Below are 17,181 nucleotides of genomic sequence, written 5' to 3'. Positions count from 1 at the left end.
CATTTTCCCAAAGGTGCAGTCTCACTTTGAAGCTGGTGACACAAAAACCATCATTGACAGTTCCTAGGACACCCAAATTTTGGAAAAGGTTGAATCTGGAAATAAACTCAGCTGGTTTACTTCCTTAACATCAAATTAATCTCTCAGGCAGCCTGGGCTCTCCAGGTAGTGCTGTGCAGGTGACAGGACACACAGAGCTCACCCCACTGATCAGTTCTGGTCTCCTGAGTCCTTCAAAGTCTTTTTAAACACCCTGGGAATGAATGCACCCCAAAAATCAGAGTGAGCAGCTCACTTTGGAGGGAAGTGACTGTCTTCTCCTTCTGGTGACTTCAGTGGATGAACTCCTGTGTGGTTTATGTTGTGTCAGGTGGCCAGAAAGGGATTTTGAGCTGCTCCTTCCCATGGTTTCATGCTGTCTGCTGTGACTGTTATGTCTCAAGATCCATTCCCTTGTATGGAAACCAGAACCGAGCCTGTAACCAGTCTTTTCTAACTCCTAACATGCCTCTGTTTTCAGCAAATACAGTTTGGTTTGCTCAGCTGGGAGAGCAAAAGGCTTTGGTGAAGCTCAATATCCCTTCTTGTCCCGTGTGTGGATGACACCCATCTGCTCCTGGGTAAACACAGCTCTGCAACAGCTCTGGGTCTGTCCCTGCTCCTGTCAACACCCCTGCTTGTTCTGTGGCCTTTGAAGACACTTCTGTCTCCAGGCAGTTCCTCCCAGGCACATCATTTCCTTTCCCCCACATGCAGGGACGTGTTGCTGAACCCCTCGTGCTCCTTTGTAGCCGCAGCACGAAGCGACGCGTGCCAAAAAACGAGGAAGGGTTCCAGAAACAAGGAGCCCTTTGTGTCCCAGCAGCTGATGGAGCCACTGTCTCCTGGGCTGAGCACACAGAAAAGCCTCTTCTTGCATGCTTGGCCTCCACTCTCTTGGGTAGAAAGGTTTTCTCCCACATTCACTGCATGAATGTGTTCCCAGCAAATCCAGCCTGCCAGGGAAATGGGGAATGGGGAATCCCACAGGAAAGGATTTTTGAAGAATTATCATCTTGTCAATACTTTGTGTATTTGGGATTTTCCCTTCCAGGTCTCCTGGACTGCACTGGACAAAGTATTGTGTCCTACAAGGTACTTGCTCCAAAATCAGAGAAATGAGTTTCAGTTCTGGTTCTGTGCTCATCTGAGCTCCATCAGCTGAAGTGGAGGCAGGGCTCTCCTTCCTCAGCTGTTTTTCCCAAAATTTTGTTCAAGAAGGTCCTGTTTTCATGTGTAGTAGCCAATGGAATTAATTTCCATTCTAACAACCCCATTATTAGTGTTGGTTTCATAGTTAAAACATTACACCAAAAGACAGAACTGCTGTTTCCTTACTGCTTCCTAACTCTCTTTCCTTACTTCTCTCTCAAAAGCTTTCTGGATGATGCCAGCCAGTTGTTTGATCTCAGTATTCCACTTTTGGGGTTGTTTTTTTGGGTTTTTTTTGGTACATCCTCATTCCTTTTGCTGGCTTTGCATGATGAAATTTGTGTCCTTTCAGGTAAAAAAATGTTTCACTGCTCCTGTGATGAATCCTCACAACGAGAACCTTTCAGCTGACCCTAAAAGTGCAGGTAACTCCAGGTTAAATTGGACAGGCTCTTATTTCTTGGCATTCCAGACAAAGTTTGGTCTATCCAGCTGCCTGAAAGGCTTTGAAGGCTCTGAGCTCCAGATCTAGCTTGGACCGCTGGATTTTTTTCCACGGATGTTTTGACCCGTTTGGAAACCGCTGCACGTAAACACATGAAAGCTGGGTGCTGGAGATGAAAGAGCTGCTTACCTGGAATCGAGGAAAATCAGTTTTAAATCCAAGCTGGCTCTGAACATAAACATGTTGCTGTGGAGCTTGATCTCAGTGATTGCACTGGGAGGCAAAGACTGCCCCACGGCCACCAGCCCCACGATTTGGTAACAGGAGTCGTACAGGGACATGTCCAGCATGTACTGGCGGATCTTCAAGTAGCCACTGCAGTGGATCACCTGGAAAAAGGGGAAAACATCCTCAGGATCTGATGGAAAAGGCCCAAAGCTGCTGCCCACCCAGTCTCAATGAGGTTAGAAAGACACATAACTTGTTTTTATCTTCTTTTCTGCCTGGGTCAGGGTCGGGATTGAAAGAACTCGAGGCGGTATTTTGTGCTCAGACTCAGATGTTTATTAGTTCTTATTGCTATTACAGTCTTAAAACTCGTGAGTTCTACAGCATTTCACTAAAAAGCTACAAAATGGCCCTGTATCTATCTCTACAAGGCCTTTGAGGGATAAACTGTCCAATTAACAAATGACACCTCAATTATTTTCACTTTTAACCCAATACCCAACCACCCGTGCCCACAATGGGGACTTTTTTATCCAATGACACAAAACCACCCAAACCCATGGAGAAGGAGGTGAAGAAGAAGGAGCAGCCTCCACCCTAAACCCTCCATCTTGCTTTCTCTCTATTCCTGTATTCTAAACCCTTAAAACTGAAACCAGTTTTTTCTAACTCCTAACATGCCTCTGTTTTCAGCAAATACAGTTTGGTTTGCTCAGTTTCCCACCCTGTGATATCACACGCTTCTATCCAAACTCCACACCTTTAATCTCAGTTTTATTATTGAATTTTGGAAGCTTCTCCAGGGCCTCAGGTCAGTGCAGTGTTCTCTCCTGGCAGCACAGAAAGTCTGGAATTCTCAGTATCCAGGATTCCAACAGACACACTCCCCCATAACATTCAATTCTGGGTTGTCTGTTGATTGCAGCTAATTTGCAAATAGAGATTAAGACTCAGTAAATGCAGTTTTGTGTTTGCTGACAGCATGATTAATCCAGTATTGAAGCACCTCCTCTCTGGGGACTGCCTAATTGCTTTCTAATTAATGCTTTAAGCTCCTTGATACTGATTTCCTGTAGATACAGCCAGAATTCTTGTCCATTGATAAAAAAAAATCTGGAAGTTATTTATTTTAAATGTCCATCTCTCTCCCACACACACTCAAAGATGAATAAAAAATTTACATTTTAATGAGTTATTATTCTGATGTAAATAAAGACACATCAAAAAAGGCACTTTAAAAACCCAGTGGGTATTGATGTATCACAACAGCAATAAAAATTAACTGTTGTTTATGCAAATACACAAGAAATGAGATTTAAGTTCTCTGCTCAAGTTCAGAAGGGCTGGTTTTTTTTGACACTTGACCAAGCCCAAGGTCCTGAGCTCAGATTTCGGGATCCCTGTGTACAATTGCTGTTCACAGAGGTGATAATGACAGTGTTAGCCTGTAAAAATTCAGTGTCAGCTAAAGGGGAGGGGGAAATGTAACCTGGGGACTATTCCAGCCCAGAAGATTTATTTAGTGTTTATTTATTTAGGTGCTGGTGTTCAGAAATCATCAGTGCCCCTGCCAACTTTCTGGCCCAAGCAGCAGGAATATCACATCCCTTTGCTGAATTTCTGTGCTTGTTTGGCTTTTAGCTGTGTCCTGTGGACAGGAATTAATTTTCAGTGTATTTAGTGCTCTAAACAACTACCAAACATCACCTGGAAATTGGCTCCTCCTGCTTAACCTTCCTCCTCTCCAGTGATTGAAATGCTCAGCAAAAGACTGAACATTCAGACTGGTCAGAAGATCTCCCAGCAGATCTCAATTCCCCCATCACTTGGTCCATGAGTTTTTCCTGTGCTTCAGCTAATGAGGTGATTTCTTAAAAATTAAGTCCTGACTTTAGGCACAGTCAAATGGAATGAATTTAGGCCAACATCTCTCCAGACGAGAGAATCCTTTGATTTTTCACTGTGCAAACTTTTAATAGTGAGGCAAAGAAAGTGATGCCTCTGATTAACAGCGATAATTGGGAATTAAAAAAACCCAAAAACCCCCAAAGCCACGTGGAGACGTCACAATTGAAGCTCTTCTCTCTTTTCCCTGATTTCAGATTCAGCTCTGGGACAGCAGCATTTTTGTGGGGAGCAGCTGAGCAAACAGGGCTCAGTGCAATGAGGAATTCCCAGTGCAGGCAGGTGGGGAAGAGGGCAAACAGATCCACGTCTGCACCTTGAACACGTTCCTGCTCCTCTGCCGGGCTTTGCTCTCCGCGTTTTCAACAACCCAAAATACGGACGGGAACAACCCTGCCTGATGGGGCAGAGTGAACCTGCAGCAAGGAGAGCAGCAAATGGCAGCTGAAAAGAAAAACTGCCTGCAAAGCTGGAAATTAAAACTATTGCGCGTCTGAAAATAAAAACTGCTGCAAATCTGAAAATAAAAACTGCCTGCAAAGCTGGAAATTAAAACTATTGCGCGTCTGAAAATAAAAACTGCTGCAAATCTGAAAATAAAAACTGCCTGCAAAGCTGGAAATTAAAACTATTGCACATCTGAAAATAAAAACTACTGCACATCTGAAAATAAAAACTACTGCAAATCGGAAAATAAAAACTGCCTGCAAAGCTGGAAATTAAAACTATTGCGCATCTGAAAATTAAAACTACTGCACATCTGAAAATAAAAACTGCCTGCAAAGCTGGAAATTAAAACTGCCTGCAAAGCTGGAAATTAAAACTATTGCACATCTGAAAATAAAAACTGCTGCAAATCTGAAAATAAAAACTGCCTGTAAAGATGAAAATTAAAACTATTGCACATCTGAAAATAAAAACTACTGCACATCGGAAAATAAAAACTGCCTGCAAATCTGAAAATAAAAACTGCCTGCAAAGCTGGAAATTAAAACTATTGCACATCTTAAAACAAAAACTGCTGCAAATCTGAAAATAAAAACTGCCTGTAAAGCTGAAAATTAAAACTATTGCACATCTTAAAATAAAAACTACTCCACATCTAAAAAGAAAATCTGCCTGCATATCTGAAAATAAAAACTACTGCAAATCTGAAAATAAAAACTACTGCAAATCTGAAAATTAAAACTATTGCGCATCTGAAAATAAAAACTACTCCACATCTGAAAAGAAAATCTGCCTGCATCTGAAAATAAAAACTACTGCAAATCTGAAAATAAAAACTAGCTGAACATCTGAAATTAAAAACTGCCTGTAAAGATGAAAATAAGAACTACTCCACATCTGGAAAAAAAACTGCCTGTAAAGATGAAAATAAGAACTACTCCACATCTGAAATTAAAAACTACTGCACATCTGAAATTAAAACTGCCTCTAAAGATGAAAATAAAAACTATTGCAAGTCTGAAAATCAAAACCACTGCAAATCTGAAAATAAAAACTGTTTGTAAATATGAAAATAAAAAGTACTGCAAATCTGAAAATAAAAAACTACTGCACATCTGAAAATAAAAACTGCCTGTAAAGCTGAAAATTAACACTACTGCAAGTCTGAACATCAAAACTACTGCAAATCTGAAAATAAAAATTGCCTGTAAAGATGAAAATAAAAACTACTTCAAATCTGAAAAAAAACTGCCTTATATGTGAAAATAAAATCTATTGCATATCTGAAAATAAAAAGTGCTGCAAATCTGAAAATAAAATCGGCCTGCACATTTGAAAATAAAAACTACTGCAAATCTGAAAAGAAAAACTACCTGGACATCTGAAAAAAAAAATCTACTAAAAATCTGAAAATAAAATCTGCCTGCACCTATGAAAATAAAAACTACTCAAATGACAGCTGTTATTCTACGACTTCAGTGTTTGCTGTGGCGTCGGATTTCGTGTCATAAATAAAAACATCACACAAACTGCAAGATTTATAAACAGGCTTGGTGGTTTACTACAGTTCCAGCCCGAGGTGATGGCAGTGGCTGAGTTTGTTTAGTGTGGAGGCCAAGGAGGTGCTTTGTGTAACTGGGGGGGATGTGGAAAAGCTCCAAATTCCTGCTCTGGGTTCCTGCCTCACCTGCTCCATGGGGAATAAAACCAAACCGTGCTCCAGGGCTGGACTCCAGAGAATGCCCAGGGACCAAGGGGAGGCAGTGTGCCACCGAGTTTAAATTTGAATTATTGAGGGGATTTTGGGGATCTTTTCTGATTCTTCTCATCACAGGCTTTCCTCTCAGCTACACATAAGTAAAAATAAAACCCAAAAACCCACCTAGATAAATAGACTTGTCAGTTGTGGGATATTTCAGGGTTGGAGGAGTGATTTATAGACATTACCTTGTAGCCACTGCAGGTCAGGCCTGCATTCCTCTTGGCTAGGACACACTTCATCCTCAGGAAAAAGGATCTCTCGATTTCATACTCTGAAAGCACAAAGCACATTTGGCTGCTGATTCATTCCTGGAGATCTCAAACCTGCCCAGAACATTGCCCTTCCCTTGCTGATGCTTCAGCTTTAGGCAGAAGCAGAAATCAGCTGATGCCTCAGGTTTGAGCTTTTATGTTTTTCCCATTCTGTGCTGCTTCAGTGTGTGGGTCTGGGCTTCATATTCTGGGATGGTGAGCTCTGTGCACAGAGCAGGGAGACAAAACAATTCCTGCTCCAGCTGGGCACCAAGGACAAATGATCCAAATCTCAGCCCCAGAGCACAAACCCCGTGGGCTGGAGAGAGAAAAACAAGCAGGGTGGGACTGCAGGGGCTAAAGCTGGGATGGGACAATGAACTGCAAGATGCAAATGGAGCAGAACTGATCCCAGGGACAGAGCCCGTGCCCGGCCGTGCATTTTGGGGCCATTTTGGTTCATCTTGGGTGCAGCCCTGGCTGGGCTCTGGTGCTGCCCAAGGTGCATCCATGGAGGAGATGCTTTGAATCAATCCCTGCTTTATTCTGTAGCTCTGCCCAGCCTCTGCTCTGGGGCAGCCTGCACAAGGCCTCAGCCATTCTCCTTTCTCACTCCATCCCTGCCTGCAGGATTTATTTCACCTTCCTGTCAGGATTCCCTGTGAAATTTGGCCAGCTGAGCACAATTGGGTCTCCAATTTTCTGGTTTTACCACCACTGATGTTCAGTTTTTGGGGTTTTTTTTAGGGTTGGGATTCAATGTGTGAGATGGTATTTTTTGTTTGGATTTAGATGTTTGTTATTGTGATATTTTATGAAAACCTTTGCCAAGATTTTTCTCCTGAGAAGCATCAGAAACAAAATGTAAACAATAATTATCTGATTGCTTCAAATGTGGTTTGGAGGTTGCTCACCAACAGGGGCATTTATGATTGGTTCCATGTGAATTGTTTTTACTTAATGACCAATCCCAGTCCAGCTGTGTCAGGACTCTGAGTCTCTCACAGGTTTTTATTATTCATTCTTGTCTAACCTTCTGGTGTCTCCTTTCTCTTTCTTTAGTATAGTTTTAGTATAATATTCTTTTAATATAATATCATATCATATCATAATGTAATAAATCAACCTTCTAAAAACTTAGAGTCAATTCTCATCTCTCACCTCATCCTGGGACCCACAACAACACCACAACAATTAGTAACCACAGATGTTTATTTGTTTTTATTCACATTATACTTTTATAAATGGTGAGTTTTATAGTACTTTATTCATAAACTAAAAAAGGGAGCCGTATTTTTAGAAGGTCTTTTAAGGATAAATGTTTCATTAAGGGATGATATTTAGATTATTTTTATTTTTAATTTCATAATTAATTATTTGTGGTTTGTAATGTGGACATTTTTATATTATTATTATTATTATTATTATTATTATTATTATTATTATTATTATTATTATTATTATTATTATTATTATTATTACATAATATTATTTAAACTCCAGAAGAAGGACGAGCTTTTGTTTTAAAACTTTTATTTTCTTTTATATATATTACTATATTTTAAAACTTTATGCTTTTTACTACACGATATTACACACTTCTATTTAAACTATACTCTTATCATTTTAGTTTTATTATTTAATTGTGGAAGCTTCCTCTATGGTTTTAGGTTAAATGTAGTGGTTTTTTGGGGTCAGTGCCTGCCAGCACAGAAAATCTGAAATTCTCAGTAACCAGGGTTCCAACACTTCACAAGGAACTCCTTTCTTTCCAAACAAACCCCAGTCCTTACTGGAAAAGGGAAGGAAAAGTGTCCTCTGAAGAGTGGGGGCATTAAGGGAATCTCCAAATTAACAACAGAGTGGGGAACAAGGGAATTGAGTGGGTTTGTATTAATTGTAATAATTGGGGAGCAAGGAAATTGAGTGGGTTTGTATTAATTGTAATAATTGGGGAGCAAGGAAATTGAGTGGGTTTGTATTAATTGTAATAATTGGGGAACAAGGAAATTGAGTGGGTTTCTATTAATTGTAATAATTGGGGAGCAAGGGAATTGAGTGGGTTTGTAATAATTGGAGTGCACGTGGCTGGTCATGCCCAGACCTTCTGGGCTCCACGTGCAGTGTCTGACTTCCAAAACTCCCCTGGGAGGCTGTTTTTAAACAAATCTCTTCAATGATAACCTCCAAAAAGGTTTAAAGTTCATGGTGGTCATTGGTCAGGTACACACAGACTTTCTGCTAAGGATATGGGACAGGAATATTCTGATAGAATATCAATAATGTAGAATATATTTATTATATTTATTATATATTTTTATTATGTAAATAATATAGATATATTTATTTATTATATAAATAATATAGAATATTGTTATCTGTAATGCTAATTACTCTCAATAATGGTCCAGACACCATGAATAATTCTGATTTTTTACCGAAGGTTGCAGTCTGGCAGAATTATTTAAGGGCAAGAAAACCCATTTGGTACAACTGTGAATAGGAAAATCAGGGAAGCAGGAGGGTCCTCACCTTTGTCCTAACTCCCCACAGTGTTTTAACCAAAACCCACTTGGGATCTTTCTTTAATTTGATTAAACTGCTGAGTTTTACTCCTGATTTTTGTGCCTCCATCACCCAATTCACTCCTCCAGTGGTCTGAGCCTCACAACCAACAGGTTCTCTGTATTAAATTCTGGGCTTAAAGGTCTGAAGATACGACCACAGAAAAAGGATTTAGCAAGGAGGGGAAAGAAATGTTTCCTGAGCATTTGAATTTCTCTAATTTGTCTCTCTAATTAAAATTGGATGCCTATGGGGAAAAGCTGGCACTTGAAGGGGCTGGCACTCCCACTGTGGAGTTTTAAATACAAATTTCCACATTGGGTGGGGGGAAGCCACACTGCAGAGATTTGCTGGGGCTGAAGCCTCATCCCATGAGTCAGGAATGGCTCTGGAATGTGCAAGACTGTGAATTGACATAAAAAACCAATTAATTAGTTTTTGTGTTAACTCTGCCAGTGTGACCCACTCAGTACCCTCAAAAATAGCAGAAATGGACAGCAAATTGAAAAAGAACTGAATTAAGTTTGCAGTTGTAAAGCTGATTGAAAGGAAAACAATGCCCTGGGATCCTGCTGGGTGCTGCCACATCCATCAGAATAAAGCAAAACTCAAAATATCACAGCTGGGTGATCCTTGTGGGTCACTTCCAGCTATTCTATTCTATTCTATTCTATTCTATTCTATTCTATTCTATTCTATTCTATTCTATTCTATTCTATTCTATCCATTTATTTTATCTTTTTATGACTCCAAATTCTTGTGGATTTCCCATCCCTGGCAGTGTCCAAGGCCAGGGTGGACGCTGGGGCTTGGAGCACCCAATGGGTGCAGGATGAGCTTTAAGAGAAAGATTCTCTCCTCTGATGAGGATGATGTGGAAAATGGGGTGCTCAGAGGTTTAGCAAACAAAGAGGGAGACATTGAATATTCAAATAGGAGAAATCACAGTTAAGCTTGGAAAAAACTGAAAAAAAAAAATAACAACTTGCAGCATCTAGACTTAGTGGTGAAATTATTGATATCACTGGGGTTCTTTCAAGCAAATGTGAGAGCCCAGAGAGAGTTTGGGCTGTCAAGAAGAGGTAAAAGAAAGAAACTCAATGAAGTTCTTAAGGGTCAAGAGGTCTCTGGGTGAAGCACATAGAGACTTTCTATGTCAAGAAAGTCAAGAGAGAAAATAATGAATAATAAAATGTTATGACTGAACCACAATGTAAGAAACACTAGAGGAAAATAAACTTCTTAATTATTAGAGAATATTAATCTAACAACTGAAACCGGGCCACTGTATTTGATTATTCAGGAATGTTAATTATCTAAATGCATCATTGGAGGTGAACTCCTTTCTTCTGAGATATAAAAAATGTTCAAAATGCTATGTATATTCTATTCATTCTAGAGAAAGGTGAAACCAACATGTTGCAGACATCAGCTGATGAAGGATGAGAACCAAAATAATCCTGGAGAGAGCAGAAAATCCTTCAGAGATATTCCAGCTGGAATTGGGTGATTCTTGTGGGTCACTTCCAGGTCAGCTATTCTATTCTATTCTATTCTATTCTATTCTATTCTATTCTATTCTATTCTATTCTATTCTATTCTATTCTATCCATTTATTTTATCTATTTATGACTCCAAATTCTTGTGGATTTCCCATCCCTGGCAGTGTCCAAGGCCAGGGTGGACACTGGGGCTTGGAGCACTCAGTAGGGTGGCACTGGATGAGCTTTAAGGTCCCTTCCAACCCAAACCATTCCATCATTTTGTGATTCCATGAAATCAGGGCCCATATCCATGTCCAGGATGTCCATTTCAAATGCACCACTGTGTATCTTTTTATCCAAATCCATGTTTCCCTTATCAGACTCATCAAAGTTTTTCTGTCCCAATGATTATTTCTATTTTAATCATTATTTCCCTATTGCCTGCTCAGCTTACAGATCTCCCTGCCTGAAGAGATGGAGTTGAGTAGGTTCAGGAAAAGCTATAAATGAGGCAGAAATTAGGTTATTTAATTCAAATCCCAGCCCAGATTTGTCCAAACACCCCCTTAGAGCTGAAACACAGTGAGCTGGGGATAAGAACACAGAAAATCCATGGTATGGACATGGAGAAGTTGTGTTTCTTTCCCAGAGCACCATTTCTACCAAGGGAATCTTCTCCATGAATCCCTTCTCTTTTATTAGCCTATCCTGCAATACAGTTTGACTTCAAGGCAAGAATAAACCAGCTTTTTTCTCTTTCACAGATTTGTATTTTCATACTCCCATAAGCAGAATAAATGCCATGGTAAAGAAAAGGAGCCCTGATATTTTGGATAAAGAATTTGTGCATTTGTTCACTCCCATTGCACGACTGCCAAGCAGGGTTCTCCAAACATTTCTTTGAAATTATGCTTTTGTTTATGGAAGCCAGGATTGGCCATCCCTAGAGGAGCAACTCTGAAATCCATCTTTGCTTTCCAATCCATCTTTAATCTCTTTTGACAGAAAGCAGTCACAGAATCCTGTGGTTGCTCAGTGGAGTGAGGAAAGAAAGATCACTATGAACTTTTTTCCCCACGGCTTCACCTCTCATGCTTTTGTTTTTTGGTTTTTTTTCTGAGGTAAAAGCTGCTCTTTTATCTCCCATTTCCAGATTTTGACATTACCAAAACATGACACTGCTCTGTTGCAGAACCACTTTGTAAAGGAATATTCCTGAAACTGCCCATGTGTTGCTTTAGGAATGGGGCACCTCATCTGTCCCTGCACAAAAAAATCTGGGAAGAAGCATTAAAATGGGGAGCTTTAGGAATGGGGCACCTCATCTGTCCCTGCACAAAAAAATCTGGAAAGAAGCATTAAAATGGGGAGCTTTAGGAATGGGGCACCTCATCTGTCCCTGCACAAAAAAATCTGGGAAGAAGCATTAAAATGGGGAGCTCTTGCCCAGCCTGTGATTTGTGTCTGCTCCACAGAGCAGCTGGGGTGCAAACCCAAATTCCAGCTCTGGTGGAGGAGATGGAAAATAGGAAAGTCAAGAATTTTTAGAGCACCTAAAAATGGCCACCTGATTCCACCTTCCCTCCTGTGTCGCAGACATCTTTCATGAAAAATCCTTTCTTAGGATTTTTCCTTGTGAGAAGCTGCAATTTCAGCAACCAAAAGTAACCAATGGTTATCTGCTGCTGTGCAATGCAACAGGTAGACCTGGGATTGGTCTCCTGTGGGTGTTTGGATTTCCTGACCACTCATGGCAGAGCTGGCTCTTGCTCTCTGTCTGAGACACAGATCTTTGTTATTCATTCTTGTCTATTCTTAGCTTAGCCAGCTTCTGAAGAAACCTTTTCCTTTCTATTGCTTTTTAGTATAGTCTTAATGTAACATATATCATAAAATAATAAATCAAGCCTTCTGATCATGGAGTCAACATTCTCGTCTCTTCTTCATCCTGAAAACCCTTGTGACCACAGTCACACTCCTGTCCACCTTGTGCCTGCCTGGAGCTGCTGCATCCCACAGGTCCCCATGTCCCTGCTGGAACCCAGATAACAGAAATCCCCTTCACTGTCCGTCCCCCAGACCCTCTGCAGGGCTTTGTCCCTTTCAGTTGTTATTTTTTTGGATCTGCTCTGTTCTGTGAAGCCTCACGTGCTCTGCTGTTGCTGTGGTGGGATCTGCAGAGCATCTGGGGCCCACACAGCCCAGGGCCTGCTGAGAGAGCTGGGCAGGATCTCAGTTGGCTCTGCTGAGCACAAGGTCATGGATTTGTGACACACAGAAACAATCCCAGAATGGTTTGGCTTGGAATGACCTTAAAAATCCTCCAGTGCCACCCCTGCCATGGCAGGGACACCTCCCACTGTCCCAGGCTGCTCCAGCCCCAGTGTCCAGCCTGGCCTTGGGCACTGCCAGGGATCCAGGGGTGGAATTCCATGCCAGCCCTGCCCACCCTGCCAGGGAACAATTCCTCATTGCCAAGGTCCCACCTGACCCTGCCCTTTGTCAGTTTAAAACCATTCCCCCTTGTCCTGTCACTCCATGCCCTCATGGGAAGCTCCTCTCCAGCTCTCTTGGAGCCCCTCAGGCCCTGGAAAGGCTCTGAGGTCTCCTGGAGCCTCCTCCTCTGAGGCTGATCAGGATCCAGGACACCACAACTTCCATCCCTTAATTCTGAACAAGGGTGACACCAAATTCCAAACCAAAAGAGAGCTGCAGGGCTCATACAGAAGAGATGTCTGCAAAAAAAAACCCAGTTTCAGGATAGTCCTAGAAGGTGAACATCCAGGATTGGTAAAAGGGACTTGCAAACATTTTGATTTTTCCTGTTAATGATTTGTTGGGGTAGAAAAGCAAAACCAGTTCTGTTGTCAGCCCGTCCTGGAGTTCCAAACTTGCACAAAGTGTCCAAATTTCCTCCCCCATTTGGGCAGTTTGTTCTGTTTGCTGCCTGTGTTCAGGGGAAATTCTCCATTATCATTCCTATCATATCCAAACTCAGCCATTCACTGACATCCACCTAAATCCTCCTTTGCTCCTCCAAGTGAAGATCCCAAAGTTTTCTTGGGAAAGGGACTCAGCAGGAAAGGAAAATAACAGATTTTTACACTCTGCTTTGGTGGATTTTACTGCTAATTACCAATGAAAAGAGATGTTTTAATGAGTTGTCAGCAATTTGCCATCTTTTTCCATTTTTGTGCATCAAAATTTATCATTATAATTGGTAAATTAGAGTTTATAAAATGATAATTTCTATGTTTCTCAGATTTAAAGTAACCCTAACAAACAGTGGCAACGGGATCATATTAAGCTATCACCTCTCAGTAATGGTTCTGTAAAATACATTTAAATTAATGAAAATTAAAATAACTTTCCATGTTGGTATTTTGCCCATGTACAACTAGAAAAAATTCTTCATAATTTCATGCAAAAAACATCTTCCCAGATGCAAAATTTTTCTATTCCCTTCTTTAAATATGAAGTTTCTGCATTTAGGGAATGTGGAGGAAAATCCTGCCCGGGGATTTGCTGCATGGCTGAGGGAAACAGAGCCCTTAAAGCATCAAGTGGAGTGGAGAAAGGCTGACATCATGTATTCCACATTCTTCTGCAGCTTCCATCAGGTTGTAACTCATCATCTCAGAATTATCCAGCTAGCAGAAAACTGGGAGAACTGCAGGAACTTCCACATTTCTTTCCCTGCTCTGGGGAATGTTCACAAACTGCTGTTAGCACGCCACGCCTTGCCCTGTGAGTCAGCAAAATTTGGGCAGCTAAGGATGTGTTTTAAAGCTTTCAAATCCCAGGAAAAGCATCTGAAAGCAATAAGAGGCACACAATGTCAGCCTGCAAACACACATGGAAGGGCAGCGTTGATTAATTCCTTCTCCTGGTTAACCTGCAGTGCAAATATTTTTTATTTTCTTGTTGTCTTGCTTGCAGCAGCAGCCGGGACAAGAAATGGATGGATTGGGAAGTGTGGCTGCCCTGCTGCAAGCCTTAAACTCAGTGTTGTGAACTGGGAAACAAAGATTTCTGCATAAATAGGGAGACAGAGCAGCGCCCCAGATGTTTTGGTTGTAATATTTGAGGCCTTAAGGTCCTGGCTGCTCATGTTCATCCCAGCCTGTGTTGGCATTCCATGGTTTTCCCTTCCAAGGCCCTGCTGGTGGGAGCTGGGTGTGATCAATAATCCTGGGGCAGCCCTCAGGACCCAGTCCTGAAATCCAGCCCCAATTTCAGCCTCATCCAAAGTGCTCATCACCCCTGGAGAGGGAACTTGGTGGCATCACATGGATGCCTCAGGTTTGAGCTTTTCTATTTTCCACATTCTGTGCTGCTTTAGTGTGTGGGTCTGGGTTCACATTCTGGGATGGTGAGCTCTGTGCACAGAGCAGGGAGACAAAACAATTCCTGCTCCAGCTGGGCACCAAGGACAAATGATCCAAATCTCAGCCCCAGAGCACAAACCCCGTGGGCTGGAGAGAGAAAAACAAGCAGGGTGGGACTGCAGGGGCTAAAGCTGGGATGGGACAATGAACTGCAAGATGCAAATGGAGCAGAACTGATCCCAGGGACAGAGCCCGTGCCCGGCCGTGCATTTTGGGGCCATTTTGGTTCATCTTGGGTGCAGCCCTGGCTGGGCTCTGGTGCTGCCCAAGGTGCATCCATGGAGGAGATGCTTTGAATCAATCCCTGCTTTATTCTTTAGCTCTGCCCAGCCTCTGCTCTGGGGCAGCCTGCACAAGGCATCAGGGTCACAAACCCCTGCCAGCCTTGTCCCCTCACCATGCCAGAGCCCAAACTCTTTGCTGCTGAGCTCTGGCAGCTTGGGCTGGCCTGGAAATTTGGATTTAAGCTCTGTGTGAGGAGAGCAAAGCTTCAAACTCCTCAAGGCCTGCAGGAAGTTCTGGAGCTGCTGTTGATCAACCTCAGCCCGAGTGCTGGGGCTGTTCTGGGTACCACCAGAGCAGGAAGTTCTAAAAGCTCTCAGAGAGTGCCCAAAGCAGGGACAGGAGGATGGTGAAGGGTCTGGAGGGGCCACACAAGGGGAGGACACTTGGAATGTGCGTCTGGAGCAGAGGAAGCCGAGGGGAAGCTCCTCAGGGGCTGCAGCTCCTCTGATCCGGGAGCTGCCAGGACCCAGGGAGCAGCGGGAGCTGGGCCAGGGCAGGTTTGGGTTGGGTTTTTTAGGGTGAGGTTCTTCCCCCAGAGGGTGCTGGGCACTGCCCAGGTGCAGACAGGCTCAGCAGCTGCTCTGCAGAGCAAAGAACTAAGTTAGCAGGAAAGGAAATTAATAAAATTCGAGTTTATCCATAGCAAAGAAAAGCAACAAGGCCATTTACATAGAAACTGATAAAATAAATTCATAAGGGATGGTTACAGTACCTTACTGAACAACATCCATACCTTAATAATTTGCTTTGAACTCTTACCAATCAATTATTAACATTAATTACTTTATAACAGCAAAATACAATATGCTATTACTGTGTTCAAGAAATAAAATGAGCTGGTTTAATATAACTAATAACTTAAGATGATGCTTTGTTAAGGGTATAAAACTTGAAAACATCTTGTAATAAAGTAATGTTGAGTTGTTTTGGTTTTTTCCTAGGGCCAGGGTTGGGATTAAATGTGTGAGATGGCATTTTTGTTTGGATTTAGATGTTTATTAGTTTTTATCTATATTCCAGTTTTATAAGTTGTGACTTTCACAATGCTTCACACTAACAACCTACAAAATGGAGGTGTATTTTTTTCTATAAGGTTTTTTAAGGATAAATTGTTTCATTAAGAAATGAAACTTAAATTATTTTTATTTTTGACTTAATAATCAACTACTTGTGGTCAGCAATGGGAAGTTTTTTATCCACTTACACAAAACCACCCAAACCCATGGAGAAGGTAAGGGAGGAGAAGGTGAGTGAGAGGAAGGAGAAGAAGAAGAAGAAAAGAAGAATTTAAAAACACTAAAATATAATAATTTAAGAATTTTTATGCTTTATAAACAATGTGGGGTTTTTATTTTTAATACCAGGGTGATTTATCTGAAGAAAAACAATGTGAGGATTGAGTGAGGATTGTGTAAAGAAATCCACACACTGTCTGATTTTATGCAAAGCAATAATTTGCATTTCCCTGAGAAATAAATAGAGGTGGCACCCAAATTTACAAAAACTCTAAAACCAGACGTCAAAAATAATCTGTGCTCTGAGTTCTTTAATCCCAATGCCAGAATATCACAAAGCACAGATATTGTCAATATTTGTGATTTTATTCCTCTCAAAACAGATCCTATCCAGCTGCAACTGCTGAACTAAAAATGGATATAAATATCTGAGCTTTAGCTGAAGAAAACATCTTGAGCAAGGCAGGTTCCGTGAGCCAAGCTGGAAATTTGGGATATAAAAATCTGTGTCTGCAGTGCAAAGTTGATTTATGCCCAAGCAATGCCCCAGATTGCAGAAATATATAAGAAAATAAAGTTATCAAAGGAAATTTTTTATTCCACCCAGCAACTTGATGATTCAGGTGTGTTTTAAAAGATTAAAAGAGAGAAAATCAAACTGAAATGACAAAAAAATGCCATTAAAATAGTCTGGTTTCCTCTTAGTTGTTTTTTTAATCAAGCCACTTTCACTTCACTGCCCTTTAAGTTATTTCTAGAACTTTATGTTTTACTTAAATATTGAAAATATCTACTCAGACACAGACAGAAGTTGCTTCATTCCTGTCATTTATTCAATAGTTTTTAGATCTTCACTGGATTAAATAAAAAATTTCATTTGGTTATTGCAGGCCAGGTAGTCTCAGGTTATACCTCAAGATTTTAATGGATAAAACACTGCAGGAAAGGGAATTACTGGCACAAGGAAGGCAACAGTAAATAAATATTTGTTCATT

At 41.2% G+C, this 17,181-nt stretch overlaps 1 protein-coding gene across 2 annotated transcripts in view; it reads right to left on the bottom strand.

Moving 5' to 3' along the window:
* SIM2 (SIM bHLH transcription factor 2) overlaps window positions 1-17,181 on the bottom strand; it is a 64,473-nt gene that overhangs the window by 20,622 nt on the left and 26,670 nt on the right. For both annotated transcript variants that reach the window (XM_054628174.2, XM_054628173.2), the window contains exons 5-6: window positions 6,164-6,249; window positions 1,826-2,025 (exon numbers count right to left, since the gene is read on the bottom strand). In XM_054628174.2, coding sequence (XP_054484149.2) covers window positions 1,826-2,025; window positions 6,164-6,249 — 286 coding nt within the window. The remainder of the gene's footprint in view (window positions 1-1,825; window positions 2,026-6,163; window positions 6,250-17,181) is intronic.

The sequence above is a fragment of the Agelaius phoeniceus genome, chromosome 2 (genome assembly GCF_051311805.1).
Source record: "Agelaius phoeniceus isolate bAgePho1 chromosome 2, bAgePho1.hap1, whole genome shotgun sequence".
NCBI lineage: Eukaryota > Metazoa > Chordata > Aves > Passeriformes > Icteridae > Agelaius > Agelaius phoeniceus.
Note: the sequence above shows the minus strand (reverse complement) of the source record. Positions and strands in the feature narration are given on the sequence as shown.